The sequence below is a fragment of the Hippoglossus hippoglossus genome, chromosome 4 (assembly GCF_009819705.1).
Source record: "Hippoglossus hippoglossus isolate fHipHip1 chromosome 4, fHipHip1.pri, whole genome shotgun sequence".
Lineage (NCBI taxonomy): Eukaryota > Metazoa > Chordata > Actinopteri > Pleuronectiformes > Pleuronectidae > Hippoglossus > Hippoglossus hippoglossus.
Genome location: NC_047154.1, coordinates 20,361,150 through 20,382,164, shown reverse-complemented (window position 1 = coordinate 20,382,164; position 21,015 = coordinate 20,361,150). Strand labels below are relative to the sequence as shown.

Here is a 21,015-nt window from a genome sequence, read left to right as displayed (position 1 = left end):
TCTGTGCTTTTTCTCAACAGTCAGCGCAGAGTGAAGCAGATTAACACTCAGTGTACTCACCTGAACAATGCACACACACTGTACACACACAGAGACCTGAACATACAGCCCTGGTTCATTCACACTTTCTAATTTAGGTTTATTTTATGTAAAAATCAATGATTTTCACAGAATATTTAGTTTTTGATCCTGTGTTTCACTGCAGCTGCAGGATTACACATTTACATAAAATAAAATATTTTGTACTGGATTATTTCCCAATAATAATTTCTTCTTTGTAAGTGAATGCAAGCAAATTAAAGTGTTCTAAATGTAGCTTATAGACATATTTTTGCGATATTTAGGTATGTAAAGACAAACCCACGTGTCTGTAGGTGTATGAATGTAATAAAGGGGTTTTTATGTTATCAAGTACTGAAGTGAAAGTTCAGGACTCCTGTAGACAGGAAGAGAACATGATACAAACATGAGAAAGACAGACATAAGCTGTTTTCAGACATGAACTCTGGAAAGTAACATCTGGATCGAGTTTGCATTTCACATATCAAATCAAGTCGGACTTGATTGTCATTTACCAGAGATACATCAGTAGTGCAGGCAGAAGGAAATGTTGTTCCCCTGGGATAAAAGACCAAAGGAGATCACACAAACAAAAAGAAAAACACACATTGTCCCTGAGTTCCATTTATTGTTAGTATAATAGATAAGAATGCCAATCTTAAGAGGGCAAGTGAATTTAAAATATGAAGTGGCTTCAGTGCCCAGTGGCTGTACAGTGTGAGGTAAGGAATGTAGCAGGAGACTGTTCAGGTCCGACTCGTTCACAACAACAAGAAAATGTCCGAAACATTCGGACGAGGTGAAGCATTCAGGAGGCAGGACAAGACGTTTCAATTTCACGTTTTTTAAACAGCTCATCAACAACGGTGTCGGCCCTTACCGACAAAGGCTTTCGAATATTGAGATCCGAAGGCTGCTAGAGCTGCTGCGTTGTGATCACCTGTTCAGCAGAGATTTAGGTTTCTCGTTCTATAATCTTTTCAACCGAGGAGATTACGGACGCTTGTGTCAGATGATATTCAAAGTAAACAGTGTATTCAATGAAAACTCATCCTCCCTGCTAAACTGCTACAAAATCCTCCTGCTGTTTTAGTCTCCTTTTTTTTTTTTGGAGCATTCCCTGAAATTTGACCCTAGTTTGAGAGGATTGAATCAATTCTGTGTAAGTGGTGGACTGTATATTAGTCTGGTAGTGTGTTAACTGCATTAGCTAAAGTGTAGAGGAATTTGAGAACCGGGGTTAAACTTTAACTCTGAGGAGTAACTCTGCGTGAACAAGCGAGAGCACATGACTCCCTGCTCCTTCCTCATTAGCCCCGCTGCCCTTTGGCCCAGAAGCCGGAGGAAAAAACATCTTCTCCCCTCTCGCCCTCCTGTCTCTCTGTCCCACCTTCTTCTCACAACACGTTCTCCATCCTCAGGCCTTTGACCTCGAGCGAATGACGGAGCAATTTAAAATAAACAGGGCAGTGGGACCTGCCAAAGAAAAACATCTGCTGGGGTGAGTCCGGAGCAACACACGGTGTCCAATCAATATTTGCCCTCCTCCCTGCACAGGACCTGCTGGAGGTGGTGGGAAACTTCCCATTTGGTGCGTTTTGTTGTCATTCAAATCAGCTATCAAGTGTTCACTGTGAACGAGGTATCAGCCCATTGTTTAAAGAGGAGTCAATAGAAGTGTTTACTGTAACGGCAGAGAAGCCTTTTTCCATGTGTTTGCTGTAAAGATAAGAAAACACTGAATGAGGTTAAACAGAGACAGGAAATAAGCCGTCACTCTTATTTTACCTTGATCTCTGATATTCAATATTACTACATACAATATTGTTTACTACATTATTCTACTACAGTATTACTACATGCAATATTCCTCTTTAATTTCTTTCTTTCTATATGTTGACAACTCCAGTCAGGCTGAATTCTGTTTATTTTGAACTGCTGCTTACTCACACATTTTAGCAGCTTATTCTCATTATTCACAATTATTTTTTAACTTTATTCTTATTCATTGAGCCTTATACATTGTCACCTAGTTACCTCGTCCAAGGAGGTGGATGTTTTCACCCCAATTGTCCATTAGTTAACATAACGCAAAAACTACTGAAAGAATTTCCACGAAACTTTGTAGAATGATGGGATATGGGCCAAGAAAGAAGCCGTTAAATTTTGGCATGGATCCGGACAATGTGGTGGATTGTCTTTTTTTCTTTACTTTTCCCCAGGGAATAATATAGGATCTCAATGGAAATAGTCAGGTATATAGAATTGATTGATATCTGTGAGTTTGCAATTTAGTGCGGATGATTGACGTTGAGGGGGCTGTTGGGTACTCTGGCCTCCTCCCCCAGTCCAAAGACATGCAGCTGTGGTTAATTGGAGGCTCTAAATTGTCCATTGTGTGAACATTTGCATGGAGGGTTGTTTGTCTCTGTATGTCAGCCCTGTGATGGACTGGTTACCTGTCTAGGTTGTGTCATCCCCCCCGCTGAGATCCTCCAAAGGATAAGCGAGATGGATGAAGGTTGTATTGTTTAGTCTAAAACTTGAAATGCTGCTGTCCTGTGCAGGTTTCCCTTGAGATAAAGGTTGTTGACCTCAATGCAATTTACCTTGTTAAAAAAACGGGGGAAATAAAACAAAAATAAATTATCATTCAGTTCAGGTTTCGTCTCTATCAGTCAATGAGGGAACTTCCATAGGTCTTAGCTCTTAAGTTGGCAAATGCTGGACTATTCTCAGCAGCTGGTCTCTGTGCAGTTTGGTGCTTTTCTTTGGCTAAAAACAGGTTCCCGCTGTGTTCAGGAGTGAAGCTGATGATCAGTGAGAGTGAATCAAAACAGAACGAGCTGACACACACTGGAACCCTCACTAGGGCAGAGGGCCAGAGATCTGGGTGATAATGCTCTGTGGGTTCATCGCTACGAGGGACACTTTTCACAGTACATGTGCACTTCTCATTTGACTGTTGTTTATATAAAATTACCATGTACCAGTGTTGGTTGACTCCTACGTCAAGTCCTATCTAATTTATGTGAGAGTTCAGCAAACTGCAGTTGCAAATTTTGACCTTCTGTCCTCTGTAAGGTTATTGTTCCAACTTATCATACAAAGTTTTAAATATCAAATGCAAATTTTTCTTTGGCCGCACACTAAGCAAAGCAGCTCAGGTCACTTTTATAGATTATTTCCTTGATTTTTATGGATAGAGGCAGAGGCATCATTCATCTGCAGCTGCATTAGAGGACTGATTGCGTCACAGTGACGCGACTAGATTGTCCCATTTTCAAATGCTCCTACAAATGTGTCCTTTCATCCCTGAGAAACAAAGGCTGCAACGGGCGAATCCTTCTACGCATCGGTTTCATTGCATTTTGGTGATGAAACGTTTTTTCAAAGAAGTAATAGCACCTGCAAGAGACAACAGGAACACATGTTGAACAACCAAGGGCCACTGAAACTTTCTCGCAGCTGATTTGCTAAGAGAAAGCAGTTTGGATGGGACAAACTGGTAATGCTGATCACTGAAACGTGCTGTAAACCAGACAGTCTCATTTTGGTTCATCCTTCGCAGTCTATATGGCCCATGAAGATCGTTTCCCCTGTTCTCAGCCATGGTGTATGTGTTGATTTAATGGTTTGAGACAATGTAAGTGTGTAATGATGGATCAGCTGAATAGGTTGAAGAGGTTAGTGTTATTCAAAACAAACTTTGTAGCTAAATGTTTTCCTCTTGATGTAAAGTGGTTACCATTGACATGCTGTCAATATATTGTGAGCAGATTACCCATTTAAAAGATGAACTTCTTTGCGTATATTCCGCGAAGCCTGACATTTTCAGACAGGGCATTAACCTAACACTTTGCGCAGCCACAACAATTTGATCGAGTTCCAAATAGCCAACTTAAATCTGTTGTAAATCTGTGTCCAATCTGTTGCTCCCTGATGTGCCCTCTGCTATCAGCCAGACATTAGTCAACTAAGATGCTGAGGATGACAGAAAATTAACCTAATCAGCTCTGTGAAGACGACTCAAATGCTTTAACAGGATTAGGCCCAGGCCACTCCCCCAGCCGCCTTTCCTCCCTAAACACCTTATTGCTGTAATCTACCGCACACAAGCTGACGAGCTGAGTGACCTCATTAGCTCATCTGCTCTGCAGATTGTTTTTGTTGGACTGGACACTGATCTGTGGTGTGTTTGTCTGCACTGAAAAAACACTGGCACACTAAGGCTGTTTTCAGACATCAAGTCAATGTCCAGACATGGGTCCATTCTACCAGGGGGCTGGCAGGGCAAGCTCCAGAAAATGTCGAGAGCAACTGACTTTGATTGTTTTATTCTCTCATACAGCCCCTTCCGGGAAGTTTCAGGAAAAGGCTCAGACTTCAGTGCATGTCTGAAAGCTTCATCCCAGTTGAGTGGTAGGATTCAGGCTTGAATACAGGCGCACATGTATTAGTAATGTGTCGTAACCATATGATGAGAAAACAACTTTGACAATTATTTTTAAAAATCCATCTCAATCAAAATTCAAGTCTCTGCAAGTTGATTTCCATACTCTACACTCTACACAAAAAACATACATTCCTCTGAAAAGATGGATTGCCCTGGAGGTCTGTAGATTTAACGCACCAACTAAATACCACAACATCCCTGCTGTGAGTCTGGCTGTGCAGGGGCGTTCTCCATTTCTCTAATGTCAAACTCTCTAGTGAAAGCATAGAATATGAAAAATAAATCCAAAAAGTTAACAATATTGGAAATGATCCTTTATTTAAAGAGCAACATGATCCTCTGTAGAAAGCACCTGTGAAGCATCCTGCAAAACTCTATTCTGAACTAAGCTGTTTTATTTCTATATTATTGTGCAGAAATAAAACAAATATTTCCACAGTTTGATTCTGAAAAGTCTACAAAGGTTTTCAGTGTCACAGATCTGAGGACAGCTGCCTCATCTAGTGTCAGACAGTGCACCAGTTGATGACAAGTCAGAAGGACCATTGCACATTGAAAGAGGCAAAATGTCCTTCTCCCCTGAGCTCTTTAGGTAAAAAAACAGGAACGATCTAATTGATTTGTGGCCTTCAGTGCTGGTTACATACTTATGTGTTTTTTCTTTCATCTTTGGTTGAGTGTAGTGTTTTTTCCTCTTTACACCAGTAAGCAAGAATCCGCATTTGTTGTTTTTCTACTTATTTAATCAAATTTAGTCTATTGTATGAAATCCCCAAGATCCATAGAGAAAAACTACATCAGTTTCATGTGATGATGTAAATAAAACAATTATTACAAAATATGATAATGTTTTGATGCTTATTGCAGCATCGATCCAGCGGGATGCATTTCAGGCATTAAACAACGTACTGACAAGCATGCAATCCTATGATAGGATCTCAGGCATGAAAATCCCCTTAATGGGACTTGTTCACCAGGCAACAATGATATGCAACAAGGTTTCACTCTTTATGTCAGTAATGCTGAGGTGGCCTTTTGGCTTGAGCCATTTGCCGTCATTATTTGAGTGGCTGCGAGCACAAAGCGGATGTGATAGGCCGTTTGATTGAGGTCAAATCTCTTTCGCACTCGTCCAACGCCGATAGCGCCCCATCGTCCTGACCTCTACACGGGCAGACGGGGTCAGAAGGCTCAGGAGAGAGGTGTCAGGTCAGCATGTCAGCGTCCCGCCGCACAGCGCAGGGAACAGAGAGAGAGGTATGGAGAGGAGGAGGAGATGAGAAGGGATATGGAGTGGTTGTGACAGGTGAGCTAATGGCTTTAAGAAAGAAAGGGCACAGGGATGAAGGTACAAGCTATGATCTCTTTATACAGCTTACAGAGGAACAACGTATTAAAATGAGGAACGGATGCAGAGAATAAATGAGTTGACCCTAAATCCCTGGGTCACAACCCCCCACCACCACCCCCACCCCCCCAGCTTGTCCGTGTGTGTGTGATTGCTTCCACCCCCACGCTGATTGACAGCCTCTGTCGTTGTTTAATAATGCTTCGGGTATTTTTCCCAGGCACTAAAAACACTGCCTGACTGGCTGTAACATGTGGGGGTAGAGATCTGTCCAGAAATGTGGCGCATAGAAGTGAACACAGTGTTTGTTTCAGCTCTTATACCTTCACAAAAAAAACGACCATTTAAATAACAGAATCATTAAGTTCTCATGCTGTTTAACTTTCTTATCGCACTCGGTCATTGGTGCACATTTACAAACTGTTTTTCAATGCACATTTCTTCACAGACGGTATCTGCAGTAACCTTATCAGGAGGCAGATTAGATTAGACCTTCTACACTTTCATGTGGGGTCAAGGTTAAACCAAGGTTACGTTCATTCTACACAGATGATTTTAAAAACATGTTTAAGTGATATTTGTGTTAGATCGATTTAAAACAGCTCCAGCAATTCAATGAGTTCAAGTGATGGATACATTTACTCAAAAATTTAATGAACAGGTACCACTTTACTTGAGTATTTCCACACAGAATCATTTATACTTAGATTATATACATATGTATTAGCTGTGGTTGCTAGTTACTTTTCAAATTACAATTTTGATGCACGAATAAAATATGGTACTGTTATTGTCATAAATGAAACCTCCAGACATTGAGTAAATAAGAATGGAAATATGTTATTTTATTAGCTTTAGGACATTTACTTGTGAAGGTCTTTCTTTCTTTCATGTTAGAGTGCTTTTTTGTCTGTTCTGTTTTTGGAAACAATAAAGAATAATATGATGAAAAAACAACAACAAACAACACACTTTCATATACAAGATATTTAATATCTTAAAATACATAAATTTAATATGATTCAAATTAGCTTCACCTCGACCAGATAAAAAAAGGCAAAATGCTGCTTTTATTTATATATATTAACACTTTTGCTCACATTAATCATCAGCATTAATATTCTTACGATAGTGCTGTATATCACTCACACATATAATTGAGGTATATATTGTGACAGTTTGGCAGTGACACTGTTGAAATCATGGGATGGAGCGGTAATTATATATCACCACACATGAGGCTGTACTTGATGTAGCACTACATACTTTCTTTCAAGTTAGTTCAATGCTGTTTTGTCTTATTTTACCTTTTTTTGTCCCCTTTGATACAAGAGTCACCCTGAGGTTACAACAGTCCTGTCATCTAAAAAGCTTTGATGAACTCAGAGGCTCAACGCAGACCTCAGAGAGAGGAAACACAAAATGGACCGATAATTGTATCATCTGCTCTAATGGCAGCTATTACAACAATAGCGATGGTGACCTGGAGGTATGGGGGCAGTGCAGAGGACAGGCCCCGCGCGCTGACCTTTGCTCGGGAAAGGGCAAACGCAGGCAAGAGTCAGGGCGTCAGGGACTCGCCACATCGTCTGGCACTCTGAACCTTCCATTCACAGGATAACACAACAGCCAGGCATCGTTGTGACCCTGTGGGTGTGACACTCAACCTTTGCCTTAACCTCCTGACCGCCGGTCACAGCTGCAGCTGACCGGCTCGGGTAGGTCAGGGCACAGGGTCGGCTGGAGGGGGGAGAGGGGACAGATATGATTGAGAGATGAGCCAGGAGAGAAGATGGGGGTGGAGGGTAGAGAAATTGAGGTATCAGTGAGATGTAAATAGAAGAAGATGGATATGAGGAGATGAGAAGAGATAAGCCTTCAAAGGGTTGATTAAAAAACAAACTAGTTCTAGATTCCTCTTGTGGTGTAGGTTACTAGTTGTGTCCACGTGTAAAGAAATCTGCATCATCCAGTTGAATTGAGTTTGACATTTGGGGTGTACTACATATAACTAGAATGGCACTTAGCAGAGCGCATACCTCCGCCAATTCCCAATAGTCCCCTTAAGTTCAATGAAGCTGCACCTAAATGCACACACTCACAGAAATCAGTTATAATATGTCATAATAATCTATAATGTGCCTCGTTTTTCCCAATAACATCCATGAAGTATTATGTGGGAAATCAGTGAAAATGTCAAAAATCTTACAGTGTCAAAGAAAGTGATGAATAAAAGTTCCCGGATCTGCACCAAATTAAATGGATTCTTCCCTGACACATTCCAAGTTTGGTGGTAATCTGTTCAGTAGGACCCATAAGAGGTTGCAGAGACTTTGAAAATTGAAAATGAATTTCTTTCATTTTAATCAGCATATAGTGTTGTTTTCCATCTTTATACTTCTGAAATGAAAAAGTCTTAGTTCCACTGAATACAACTCATAGACATCATAGGCAACCTGTGACAAATCCATGGGATCAAAAGTACATCTGCATGTCTGGATACCACGAGAGATGGGGGGGGGCATTTTTGTCTATAATTTGGTTGAACTGACCAGTGAGGGAAGGCAGAGAGATCAAGATGGAGAGAACTATGAAAGTGCAAAGAAGACAAATGGGCTGGCCGTACATTTTGTGTGCACATCAGCCATTGTCCCGGCCCCCATCCCCCTCCTTTCTCGGAGCATTGTCACGGCAGCACAGCCGGCCAGCCGAGGCTTTATTGAGTCAGCTTGTATGGGAAAAAAAGGAAAGGACATGTGCGCTGTGGAGGTCAGTCCCGCGATCCTCAGTGGGTTCAGTCCTTGAGTCAGCCCAACACATTCAAGCCGGCATGACAGCTATTTCTCTGATATAAGGAATGTGTCTTGTGATGTGTGAGTCCTGTTAGACAAGTTAAGCTCTGGAATCCTGTTCGGTTTATTGGCAACTCTCACAAGGGGTTGAACAGGGGGAATTCACTTCGTTTCCATGTTCTACTGCCCCACCTGCTCTATATTTACCTCTCCAGAGCCAATCAATGCCTCAACCGACTGCTTCACATGTCATCACTGGGTTGACAGAGATAGGGCCAAGAAAAACAATATCCAGTTTGTGTTGGTGGATTCATTAACAAAGATGTTCCAGCTCCGGTGATTCCTTCAAACCTTTAGCTGCAACTCTGGGCTTGTTTTCAACCTCACTGTGCGATCTGCATTGTAAAATCCAATCAGATTTTCTTTCTATAGCACAACTGTGAGTGACATGTGAGGGATCCCACTCCCAGGACGGACAGAAGTGCAACAGATGCTCTGTGTAAAAGAGCACATAGACAAAATAAGTTTGATTTGAACACATTCCTGAGAAATAGGTGTGAGTAGCCACGGTACTAAATCATCCCCATTAAGAAACAGGTTGCTCTTTAAGTCTGCACAGATGAATATCTACACTTACGACTGGTTTGCTAACTCCTGACTCCAGTAAGCTTCTTGATGTCATTAGCCTCGGGGGTTCACATGCTTTCTCCGCACTGTGAATGTTTGAATGCTGTAATCAACATTGACAAGAAGAATACAAAGCTTCTTGTGTTTTAGTTCAAATAGATTGTGCTTGGTCATAAATGTCACTTTACACTATCAATAAAGGGAATTAGCAGGATATAAAGATATATAAGAGTATAAACTATATATATATTTTTTGAAAACAGCAGAAATCTACACTGTATGATTTGGCTGTGCTGATTCTCTGACTGAAGAATCACAGAACAGTCTCTTCCCTCCTCCACTCCACGGCCTCCCCTGCAGCTTTTGACGCTCCACTCTGGTTGCGGTGACTGTCCGTCATGGCCGCCACTTTCTGCTCCAGCCTCCATACTTGCTCCCGGTACTTCCTGCGAATCTGCCGGTACGAGCTCAAGGCTTTACTGGAACAGAACACACACAAGATCCAATTAGTGCTTTTCAGATTCAGTTTGGTTGCGTAAAGACGGGGATGAAATACTTCTTTTGAATACTTTCTCAAGGGCTTTTTACCTGTGAGCCTGTGTGAGCCGTGCAAACTCTCCGCTGTCTCTTCTGTCTGAGAGAGCTGTGTTCGATGAGTCATGGACTAAAGCTAATCTCTTCTTCAGGGCTTGTTCCCTGAAAGCAAATGTAATATTAGATACAACAGAAGAGAGGACGTACTGTCAAGATGTTCCCGTTGCTTGAGGCACAGAAGATATTTCCCCAAAGAAGAATCGTGAATGTTTTCATGGTGTGTCATTGACCTGATGGAGACTGTTAACAGCAGCAGCTTTGTTTAGAAGTATTCACAGCTCAAGATCAGATGAGAAAGAGGACGCTCTGTGAAGCGCCGGATTGACAGAATGAATGAGAAGCTGTTTATGTCCAAGGTCTGTGGTTTTGCTGATGTTGTTTCCAAGCAACAGATCAAAACCAGCAGTGTCTACTCGGATGATTCATTTTACACTGACGACATCCATTAGGTGCATGTTTTGAATCTTAATCAGATTGTATCGGGTGACAATATGTCAGAGATTCTATAGGGACCAAGTTTTCTGTCCCCTTGTTTAGATTTTTCTCACCTCTCAAATGTTATATAATAATAATATAATAGATTGTATTTTCCCTTTGATAAATGATGTTATTGTAACTATGTAACTAGCTGGTTGAATTTGGGAGGCAGTATTTAGGACAGAATACGTCACCTTTGTAGGACGGCCTGCAGCTCTTTCAGAATGGATCTGGTTCGAGCTTCAACAATGTCCCCGTCACTACCCAGTTTAGCTGCAGCCTCACAGAACCTCTGAAAGAGAACATACAAATTATCTTTAAAGCTCAATAAATTAATTTACATTCAACCTAACAGCGAGGAGAGAACATGGTTTACACAGTCATCTAAACTGAGCTAAAATAATTATTAAGTAGGAATCAGGAAGTGTACACGACTTGAGATCTGACCATGTGCAGATCAAACCCCTTCGTTAAAGAAAATCAGAAAACCAAACCTCTGCGGTGTAAGATCACAGAGAGCTCGACAGAAAGTTGTGTTAGCGTAAAGTAGCTGTTCAGTTGTATGTCATTCGACAGTGACAGAGGTGCTTGGTGCAGCAGAAGACCTTGTGGAACCAAAATATCCTTCATGGCCTGAAGGGATCCTGCTTTGGTAGACGTGTGATTTCCCACGTGGAACAGCCGGATTTGAATCGGGTCGGTCACAGTGGACCAAAGTCCTGCTCCCTCTTGCTCTTTTCACCTTGACTTTGTTTTATTTGAATTAAAACAAAAAAAAAAGCCTCTGTTGCTGCCGCACGAGTGTGTCCTACCTGTTTCTCCGTCTTACGATCCTCCTGCTCCTCTCGGAGACTTTCTGGCACAAAGACTCCAGCTGCTTCCTGAGCTTTCTGGGCCATTAAACTCCACTCCAGGCACCTCAGCTCCTTCTCTTTGAGGCGGATTAGAGATCGCAGATCTGACATCTCCTCCTGAAACAAAACTGTTAAACCATTAACCACAGTGTTTAAAGATTTACAAAGCTGTGAAGGAAGAACGTCCACAATGGTGGACAGATCACAAGATGTAGACATTTAATCCAAACTAGCAGGTTTTACCTCCATTTCTGAGTCTGAAGTTCAAAGTCCCCAATGCATGTACTTTTGTATGATTTTGATCTCATACCATTTAAAAATACATTCTGTATTGTGTTCATGAATTAATTTCTCCCTGTAAAATAATATTTACCCATTAGCAATACATGAAGGTTTCATTCACTTGAGTCACCACCGATTCCCCCTGATTTGGATCCACAGTAACATTGTATGAGTTCGTTCCTGACCCTCCACCAAGTTTCATGGAAACCATCTTCTAGTAATCTGTGTAATCTTGGTTATAACCAAACACACAGACAGGAGTAAAACATAACCTCCTTGGTGGCAGTAATCAGGGATCAGTCACTTCATGCTTTACTAGCCCTCTCTGACCTCAGAGATGTATCAGCAGTACCAACACTTTCCTGTGTTTACCCACATGTGTTTTAGGATTGTGAGACTAAGGGTAGGGTTATTTAGAGCAAAGTTGATTTTGTCTGCAAAGATGGTGCAAACGTCACATTTCCTCTCATCTTGTCCTTGCAGCAAGATTTTAACAGCCTGTTTCTTTTTCTTTTTTTTGTCTAGACATGGCAGCATCTCGACTGTTCATTGTACAAATGTAAACACAGACCATAAGCACACAGCTCCTACCCTGACAGAAATGAGTTCATAGAAGAGGGAGGCCTTCTCTTTCTTGGCATCAAGAGGTCTGAAGTTCTCTCTGGTCACGTGTCCCCCTCTGGGCCCAGCTGGGTGACTGGTTTCAGGGCTCAGTTGGCTCTCTTGCTGCTGGTTCGGTTTAGGGAGGCTAATGGCCGCCCGCTCCCTCTTCAGACGCTCAATCTGCTGACGGAGAGTAGCCTCTCGATTCGCCAGCTCAGGTGACCTGTGGAGTTACAGGTAGTGACTGATTAAACAAAAACATGGGCCAGGAAATGTTCATATTTGATTGCAAAAAAATATATATCTTTATTATTTTCTCACTGCACTGAGCCATCTCTAATATCTTTTAGTCTACATAACGTTAATCTTTGCTGGAGGGAGAGAATGATGTGTGGAATGTTTCTGAACTGTTATTCTTCCTCTCTTTTCTAACCAATCCTGTTATGTAGCTTGATTGTGTAACAGTACTTAATGACCTCACCTCTGCCCTGTGTGACTCTGTGTTTCTGTCTCCTCTGTGACCCCTGCTGTTGAGAAGGAGGTGGACAGCTCATCACTTCCCAGTGACTTCTCAGACGATGGATTGTCGGGCTGCTGCCTGTCACCGACCTCTTCTGATGAGAGGGAAAAAACTGTGAGTCCAACTGTGTGTGTGTGTGTGTGTGTGTGTGTGTGTGTGTGTGTGTGTGTGTGTGTGTGTGTGTGTGTGTGTGTGTGTGTGAGTGCAAGCAGTATTAAAAAGTGGTATTCAAACACCTGCTGGTTCCGTCTGCAGAGGAATGCTCTGCTGCTTCTGGGCCTCATAAAGTGACAGTAGCTCACTGTAGGCCTCTTCACACTCCTCACTGTCAATCATGTCCACAAAAACAAAACAGGTCCTCACAAGATGAGAAAAACTCAACTTAATATTTTTTGATTGATTGTTAGATTTGTTATTGTGACACACGTCAAACAACATTGTAAAACTGACAAAGAATAGACCTTTAAACTGGTGTGACAGGTATGTTTTGTGCGAGTACCAGTATTTGAGAGCCGTCTGCAGGGCAGAGCAGTCGGACTCGAGTCTGCTGAGTGTAACGCTGATCTGCTCCGACTCTCCCTTCCTCCGCTCCAGAGCTGCTGTCAGACGCTCGTTTCTGGCCTTCAGCCTCTCAATGTACCTGCACGAGAGGGAGAAGGGAAATCTTAAGAGGAAGAGATGGGCTGAATAACTTCACAAATTGATTAATTATAATAAAGCAGCTGTGGAAGAAGAAACACTTGAGTACACTACTACTAGATTGGCTGAGCTCAACCTCAGACAATCACTGGTTTCTGGCTTCTTAGATGTTCAGGATAATTATTCCAGCCAAATTGTATTGGCTACTTGTCAAATTGAAACCAAAAAATCCATCCATCGTCTATACCACTTATCCTTTAAAGGTCACGGGGAGCTGGAGCCAATCCCAGCTGACATTGGACGAGAGGGGCGGCGTACATCCTGGACAGGTTGCCAGCATATTGCAGGACCAACATACAGAGACAAATAACCATTCACACTTACATTCATACCCACGGTATATTTAGAGTCTCCAATCAACCTAACCCCAGTCTACGTCTTTGTACTGTGGGAGGAACCAGAGTACGTGAAGAAAACCCACGCAGACGGGGGAGAACATGCAAACTCCACAGAGAGGCTGCGGCCAAACCAGGATTCAAAGAACCTTCTTGTTTTGTATCAGGCCTTAAATCTACTCTACTCTACATGCTTTACGCAATATATGTTTGAGTATATCTACAGTATAAATATAGCTTTTAAAAACCAAAGAAAGGAACAAAAATCTTTTTCCATACTCTGTTTTTTTCTTTTTGACTTGTTTACATTATGACATACATGCCGGCTGTCATTGGACAGAATAAATCTATTCAGTCATTTGAATATAAGTCTCCTCAGCATCAACAGACATCCCGGGCTGCTCCTCACACTCGCCTGTTCAGTCGCTCTGTCTCGGTCTCCAGGCTGATGGGGCTGGCACAGGGGCTGCCTGAGGTGACAGAGCCCAGTGGAGAGCCATCTCCAGCAGCAGACAGAGGTGTTAGAGCTCTGGATGTTCTTCTGCGCAGTAAAGGAGAACCAGGGAAGGGAGGAGAACCAGGGAAGGGAGGAGAGCCCACGTCTGGACTGAGAGCTCCAGTCGTGGGCCAGAAGGAAGGAGAGCGGCAGCCTGACCGCCAGGCCTTATGGAGACTCACCAGCTGGGAGACAAGAGAATTGTCTTGTATTTCAAACATCACGATGACCTCCAGTCTCATCTTTCTTTACATTTTAAAACCTTACCCTTGTCATAAACAAAACTGAAACCAGAGTAATTCCCACCTTGTTCCTTTCCTCTTCCATCTGGCTGATGGTGCTCTGTGCTCTCCCCAGCTCCTCCTGGTGACTGTGCAAGATGCCTCTGAGAGGAGAGTCGTGTTTCTCCAGATCCAGGATTTCCCCCTGATAAAGCTCCTTTGGTAAGACCGATGGGCAAGAAATCCCAAACTCGTTTTCCATCTCCTCTAATATCTGCAACCAGTGAGACAAAGTTACTGCAGGGGCTGATGGGAGCCTAAAGAGAACCTGAACATCAGCGTATTTATCTCTAAGACTGATCCATTAAATGAAATCAAATGGCTAAAGCTAATGATTCTGTGGATCAAGTTGCTTTTGCAAAATTTGTCGATAAGTGTGACCCAACATTGCTTTTGCTTTCGCACACGTTATTGACTCATGACGTATCAGCACCTGAGTGGCTTTGACCCAGCTCTCCTGAGCTGCTCTCAGATGCTCTTTCTGCCTCTCCTGGTCAGAGGTGGTGATGGGGGCGGCCCAGCGTCTTCTACAGCTGATGGAGTCCTCCACTGATGATAACACCTCCTGCAGCTTTGTCCAGACTACACCACTGCCTACTAGTGGAGGAAAAGTAGACGTGCAGCCAAACAAAATGAGAGGCAGTTTCATATTTTTACATGAAGGAATAACATCTTTCTTTCACACAAAAATATGAGAATCTCTTTGGCCGATCTCATCTTACTGTGCGTTTGCTTTTCTCTAAGATAAATTACTGTATTTTACAGACTTAGAGAGAATATTTGAAATAATGCATCAGTTGTTCTTTCAGATATAAAACATTGCTTTTGGGTTAATTTGTTTCTTGTCTTGCCTGGCGGGAGGAAATAAAGTACAGGGGCACGGGATTTAGGGATGAGGTCTACTGAACACAGACAAAGTTACACAGTGCTAGTGCGAACCTCTGTCAGTCAGTGGAGATTTCGATGCGGCAGCAGAAGCAGTTTGTCTCTCTGGGCTTCTTCTGACGAGCCTGTGAGACAGAAGGTCAGGAACCAAAGGCCTGGATGGTCCTGGTGGTCTCAGGTCCCCTGGTTCACTGCAGAGGAAGAGTAGAAACCATTTTTACTCGTAACAACTTCCTAGGCTACAAGCTTTTCACACATCTCATCAGACACTCCATTAATGTTACCTTGGGGGTTTCAATGACCCCATCTTCTTGTTCAGTTCAGCGATGATGCTGAGCAGCGTCCCTACTTCAGCCTCACACTGAGCCAGTTCTGCTGGTGAGGGCTCGAGGTTTGCTATGGGGTCAGAGCCCTCGACGTCAAAGGTCATGTGGTCAATCACCTCCCTGTTACACCCTGACCCACCGTCCAGACTGTCACATCTGACCAGGCTGGAGTCCTGCAGGAACATGGGGATGTGACAATCAACCTTTTAGATCTATTAAAGTAATTTGTTTTTAGCAGTTTTATTATATATTATTTTTTGCACAGTTCTACTCATACGATTACTTACTGCCTGTGTAAAATCATCCAGGGTGATTCATAAGAGTGACTCATAATTAAAGGAAGAAAATCCCTCAGAATGCATCCACATGAAAAGCCTGTAATGCTCTTGGACCAGACATTGTTGCTGTGCTGTTTAGCAGCTATTGTTTTGAGCAGCGGAAAAGGGGGAAACTAAAACATCCTGAGATCCAACTTCCTGCTTCGCAAATATTTGTGGACCAAACCATCTTTTGTTTTGGACAAATGTCGGCTTCATTTAAATTAAATGATACATACATACAACAAAATGTCTAAAATGCTATACACATAAATTCCAACATTCAATGTAGATTATAAATGGCAACATATTTCAAATTTCTTTTGCCTACCACCCATCTATTCCCAGTCACATTACAGAGCTTATTGTAGTGTGCACTGGGAAAGACTTGGTCGCTGTTGGTCAACTTTACTTTACAGGTGATGCAACAAACCTCCCCAATGTTTAATTGACTCATTTTAAAGGTAAACACAGAGACATAACTTACCTCCATACTTCTCGATCCCAGCAGCAGTGGTTTCTCTCTTGTTGTAGTTCACTGACGACAATGAAACATCTGACACAATGAAGAGGTCTTCTGTTCTGACAGTTTGTTCTGCTGTAATTACATTTTCCAATAGTCAGTCAGTCGTGCGACAGTCTGCTTTCTGCACGTCTGCCCGTCTCGTGTGATCAATGAAGTAAGTGGAAAACACTTAGAAAGTCACCCCCACCCATTCCCTGTCACGCCGTGTCCTTTCCTGTTTTGGCTTCCATGTTTGTTTAGTGGCAGACTATGGCCGATGTTGTGAACTCTGGACATCCTGCTCGCTCAAAATGATAAATATCCAATCTAATGTAATGTCATTAGAAACTTGTTGCTGTGGGAATCAATTTATTATCATGATTATTATTATACTAATTATTATATATTATAATATAATAATTATTAGTATTATTAACACTGGAGTGTTTTAGTATGATATTTCTCATATGTCCTTGTCTTATAAATCATTATCATTATTTTACCTTTTCTAAAAAACAATCTGGAGCAGATATTATTTACAAAACCATGTGTGATTATAAGCAGCTATTTTTTAAATGTGTTTTAAATGTTTTAATGTGTTTTATACTATAATTACTCCCGTGGTATAGTAATAATACAAATATTGCAGATGAGGTTTGCTAAGCCTTTAAACTCCATTACCCATAAGCCCGTGAGACTTCGTAGTTCCGGGTTCGGTCATTTCCGGTCAGGAAGTTATCGGTTCAAAACAGTTGTTAGCTCGTCGTAGAAATATTTTGCGACTTTCAATGAGTGTCACGTTAATTACGTTATAGACTTTTTCCGCTTCCTGTTATTAACGTAAGTCTACGATCTTCATTTTAACCCCAACACGTTTCACACGTCACAACTCGCCTGCGTAGACGTATTTTAAATGATAGCCAACTAATGCTAATGCTAGCAGCTCAGATGCTACTGTCACTAACGTCTCTGCTCCACCAGCTGTGATGAATGTTTGTTAGCTCGTGGCCTCGGTGTCAGTTTCTATGTGAACTTCTCCTCAATTAATGTGATAGTCTCTACTTCCGCTTTGTGAATCGCACCTTTTATTCTGTAGCGTTGCTTTTACTGACATGTTCCTGAAAGTACAAGTGTGATGATGAACTTTGCATCGACTCGGTGTGATGAGGTCATTCCTGCAGCTTCATTGTGATCATGTCATGTGTTGAACTCTTGTTTAGATTTAGAAGTTAAAACCTTTCTTTTATATTTACAACTGTGATTTAACTGTAGCTGGATTTAGGTTTTAATGTCGGTGGATGTGAGCCAGAGTGTCAGTCGCCCTCTGATGAAAATTAACGTATCAAATATGTCAACATTTTCTTAGCGATTTTTAGGAGGTGTAATCAACTTTTGGACAGGAAGTTTAAATGTTCAGGAAGTTCCCGTTAAAAAGATTCTCTGCATGGCCAAACTAACTCATGAACTCATCCTCTCCACATCCTTAGTAACCTCTGTAACCATGGAGACACCAGAGCCCGGGCCAGCGGATGGAGAGGAGCGTCTGGTGGAGCTGCGACCTCGGACACGCTCCAACCCTGAAGGGGCTGAGGACCGCCGCAGCAGCACCGGCAGCCTGGGCGGGAACAGCAACCCGAACATTTCTCAGCCTGCGGTGGGCAGTCGGGTGGAGGGGGAGGGCGAGGCTTCGACCAGCGACAGTCCTCCGAGTTCGACCACCACGACTGTCTCAACAGCCGCAGCCCAGACCGTGGTTCCTCCTGCGGCTGCAGTGGCGGCTGCAACCGGTGCCGCGGCGCCCCTGTCCACCGTAGCGGCTGCAGCCAAAGAGAGGCCGAAGCCCACACAGCAGCAGCCCGCGCTGACGGCCTCCGTCCCTCCACCAGCTGAGTACCAGCTCCGTGTCCCCCGTGTCAACTGCCCAGAGAAAGTGGTAGGTCCACGCTACAGTTATGATTTGTGATTCTCTACATCAATTTAAAACTATTACTCAGCCTAAAGTTTATTTTATCCTGTGTTGTCTTACTTGTTTCAGATTATCTGCTTAGACCTTTCTGAAGAGATGTCATTGCCGAAGCTAGAATCTTTTAATGGGTAAGTTTCAGTTGGATAAATTAATATTTCACTGTGTTAATGCTTCATGTTTGTCGTCACTGCCTGATTTGACTGACTTTCCCTTTAGGTCTAAAGCAAATGCCCTGAACATTTCTCAGAAGATGATCGAGATGTTTGTCAGAACTAAACACAAGATCGACAAAAGGCACGAGTTTGCCCTGGTTGTAGTCAATGATGACGCCCTATGGGTGAGTCCTGGAGCTCTTTAATCTCTTCCAGATGTTTACATGTAATGTCTGTCGGATGTATCTGTGCAATATGTCCCCCCCCCCCCCCCCCCCCCCTGTTTGTTTTTACATTTCTATTGTCTTTCTTCTTGTGTAGTTGTCAGGCTTCACGTCTGACCCCAGGGAGCTGTGCAGCTGTCTCTACGATCTGGAGACTAACATGTGCGAGTCCTTCAGTATCCTTTAATTCTTAAACAAATTAAATTACATTTCATGCCACAAGGGCAGTAAAGGAATTGTAGTTCTTATCAGTTTGAGCCTTAACTATCTTCCGTAGACCTGGAAGATCTTCTTAATGTGATGTAAGTACTGTCTGAATAAAACCCTTTTTGGTCTCATAAAACACATGAAAGGTGATTTCACCGTGGGTCATATCGTCTGCTCTTCTTTTTCTAGCCGCCAGAAGATCGAGCTTCCGTTGATGGAGAATGTTCAGACCATCCCGCCTCCTTACGTGGTGCGGACCGTGCTCATCTACAGCCGACAAGCGGGACAGCTTCAGTTCAACCCTTCTGAGGCTGTGAGTGTAAGTACAACACTACCGATCTGTGCTAATGTATTTAGTTTACTGTTGGCTGCTTTGAGCCGTGACATTCTCTCTTGTTCTTGTCTCCTGCTACAGAAAATGCTCCAGTCTCCATATTTTTTCTTTGATGTGGTCTATCTGCACAACGGGGTGGAGGAGCAGGGTGAAGACACAAGCTGGAGGGTGAGTGGAACAGCTGCTGGAGTCGGTTTTATCTGTGGTTAGTTACATGACTCAATTCAGTGGTTTGGATCAGGTTTGTCAAGTCTCATGAGATTACTATGAATTCAGATTTGATGGGTCGATTTTCTCTACACTGCCAGTTCCTGTATGCATTTGGCCATATGTCTGTTTCTAGTCAAGTTTATGTGTAAACTAAATTCTTTCTAGTCAGCCTGCTGGCTTGTTTATGAACAGGTGGAATGATAAGTGAGGATGATACTCGTGGTTAAAGCCAATTGCGCTGTGTGATGAAACTTATTCAAATTTAAGACAGTGGGAGTTTAACAGACAAGGAACAAGAATATTTTCACTTTAGTTTTGTATTTCCATCGCTTGTTTATGATAAGTGGTGCGAGAAGGGGCTTCAAAGGCATGAAGAGCTGAGTTAACTATTCGTTTTTTTCCATATGATCAATCTAAATGATTCCCAGGTGTATTTCTGCTTCTTTGACACTCACTGAATTAACATTTTCTGTCTCCAGGACAACTACACCTCTTTCTGCAACCTGGACTCGAAGGGCGTGTGCTATCACTTTGAGGTTTCCCTGAGCGGACCGGCCATCGAGCTGCACAACTGCATGGCCAAACTTCTGGCTCACCCCTTACAGAGACCCTTCCAGAGTCATGCGTCGTACAGTCTGCTTGAGGGGGACGATCCCCAGGACATTGAGGCAACAGTCTGAAAAACGGGACGCACTCACAAAGCACTGCTTCTCCGTGAAATGTACACACTGTAGCTCAACAGAAAAGGGCCTGGTGGGGGGGGGGGTTGGGGGGGGAGTGTTTCCAAGTACAAGTCATACTGAAGGTAGTTTCCCATTTCCTGTGACAGAGCAAGTCACCAAGTAGGTGACTATCAACACCATCATGGTGTTACAGTAAATTAGTCATTTATTGTTCTACGGTGGGGAAATGATAAAACAATCTTGTTGTTAGCGGGAAAAAATCTGAGTTGTCTGGAGGTATCCTGGGGATGAAGAGGATGTCAGAGATTCCAGGAGATGGACATGAGTCAAAAGAGAAGATTAGGAAAGAATAAATAAGTAAAATAGAAGCATACAACTTTCTCAAACACATACTCCCTTACTGTTTGTTTTTCTAATAATGATGAACTGAATCATGGAGGCTACAACTTCTGTAATATTTCCTTCCCCTTGTTAGTTTGTAATTTTTCCACCTTTTGTTGCCTTTTTTTAAATCTATTTTTATTTTATTTTACAGGGGGTTGCTTTTAATAAGTGTTCACGTGTCACTCCTGTATGTTACACAGACAGTGAAAGTATGTACAGTAATATAAATGTGGTCTCGTTTGATTTAGATCGTTTTCCCCTTGAAGGATCTCTGTGGCTTCAGTGGGTAAATAGTGAAAAGGGCCCTGGCTCAGTCCGCCTGGCTGCACTTGAAACACGTTGTATAGATGAGCTTTTTGAAACTGTTCCTGGATATTAAACAAAAAAGACGTGTTGAA

The 21,015-nt window shown here is 42.6% G+C and overlaps 2 protein-coding genes across 5 annotated transcripts in view; one reads left to right on the top strand and one right to left on the bottom strand.

Moving 5' to 3' along the window:
- The window catches only part of babam1 (BRISC and BRCA1 A complex member 1), a 26,825-nt gene extending 5,810 nt beyond the window's left edge, over positions 1 to 21,015 (top strand). Inside the window, exons 2-10 of one of the 3 annotated variants that reach the window (XM_034583183.1) lie at positions 14,501 to 14,586; positions 17,945 to 18,390; positions 18,493 to 18,551; positions 18,640 to 18,760; positions 18,897 to 18,975; positions 19,077 to 19,101; positions 19,196 to 19,325; positions 19,422 to 19,508; positions 20,030 to 21,015. In XM_034583183.1, coding sequence (XP_034439074.1) covers positions 17,959 to 18,390; positions 18,493 to 18,551; positions 18,640 to 18,760; positions 18,897 to 18,975; positions 19,077 to 19,101; positions 19,196 to 19,325; positions 19,422 to 19,508; positions 20,030 to 20,230 — 1,134 coding nt within the window. In that variant the 5' untranslated portion in view covers positions 14,501 to 14,586; positions 17,945 to 17,958 and the 3' untranslated portion in view covers positions 20,231 to 21,015. Of the gene's footprint in view, positions 1 to 14,500; positions 14,587 to 17,152; positions 17,298 to 17,944; positions 18,391 to 18,492; positions 18,552 to 18,639; positions 18,761 to 18,896; positions 18,976 to 19,076; positions 19,102 to 19,195; positions 19,326 to 19,421; positions 19,509 to 20,029 lie in introns of those variants that run through there. The other 2 variants (XM_034583182.1, XM_034583184.1) reach the window with 2 other exon arrangements.
- ushbp1 (Usher syndrome 1C binding protein 1) lies at positions 9,375 to 16,680 on the bottom strand. Of its 2 annotated transcripts, none has more exons than XM_034583172.1 (15): positions 16,509 to 16,680; positions 16,440 to 16,472; positions 15,594 to 15,808; positions 15,364 to 15,500; positions 14,858 to 15,021; positions 14,450 to 14,638; positions 14,063 to 14,328; positions 13,113 to 13,253; positions 12,850 to 12,938; positions 12,575 to 12,704; positions 12,082 to 12,316; positions 11,167 to 11,325; positions 10,549 to 10,646; positions 9,872 to 9,979; positions 9,375 to 9,762 (listed from the first exon to the last, which is right to left on the bottom strand). In XM_034583172.1, exons 2-15 carry the CDS (start codon positions 16,443 to 16,445, stop codon positions 9,597 to 9,599), a joined length of 2,103 nt encoding a protein of 700 aa, XP_034439063.1. In that variant the 5' UTR covers positions 16,446 to 16,472; positions 16,509 to 16,680; the 3' UTR covers positions 9,375 to 9,596. The 2 variants fall into 2 exon arrangements, with proteins under 2 accessions (XP_034439063.1, XP_034439061.1); XM_034583170.1 differs by having other exon boundaries at positions 12,575 to 12,707; positions 16,509 to 16,679.

What these genes read in the sequence shown, in the direction of transcription:
- ushbp1 (XM_034583170.1), bottom strand. An exon ending in CAGACGGCTCTCAAATACTG is followed by an intron (nt 12,939 to 13,112) that starts GTACTCGCACAA and finishes CATGATTGACAG; the next exon opens with TGAGGAGTGTGAAGAGGCCT. An exon ending in TCTGCAGACGGAACCAGCAG is followed by an intron (nt 12,708 to 12,849) that starts GTGTTTGAATAC and finishes CCCTCTCATCAG; the next exon opens with AAGAGGTCGGTGACAGGCAG.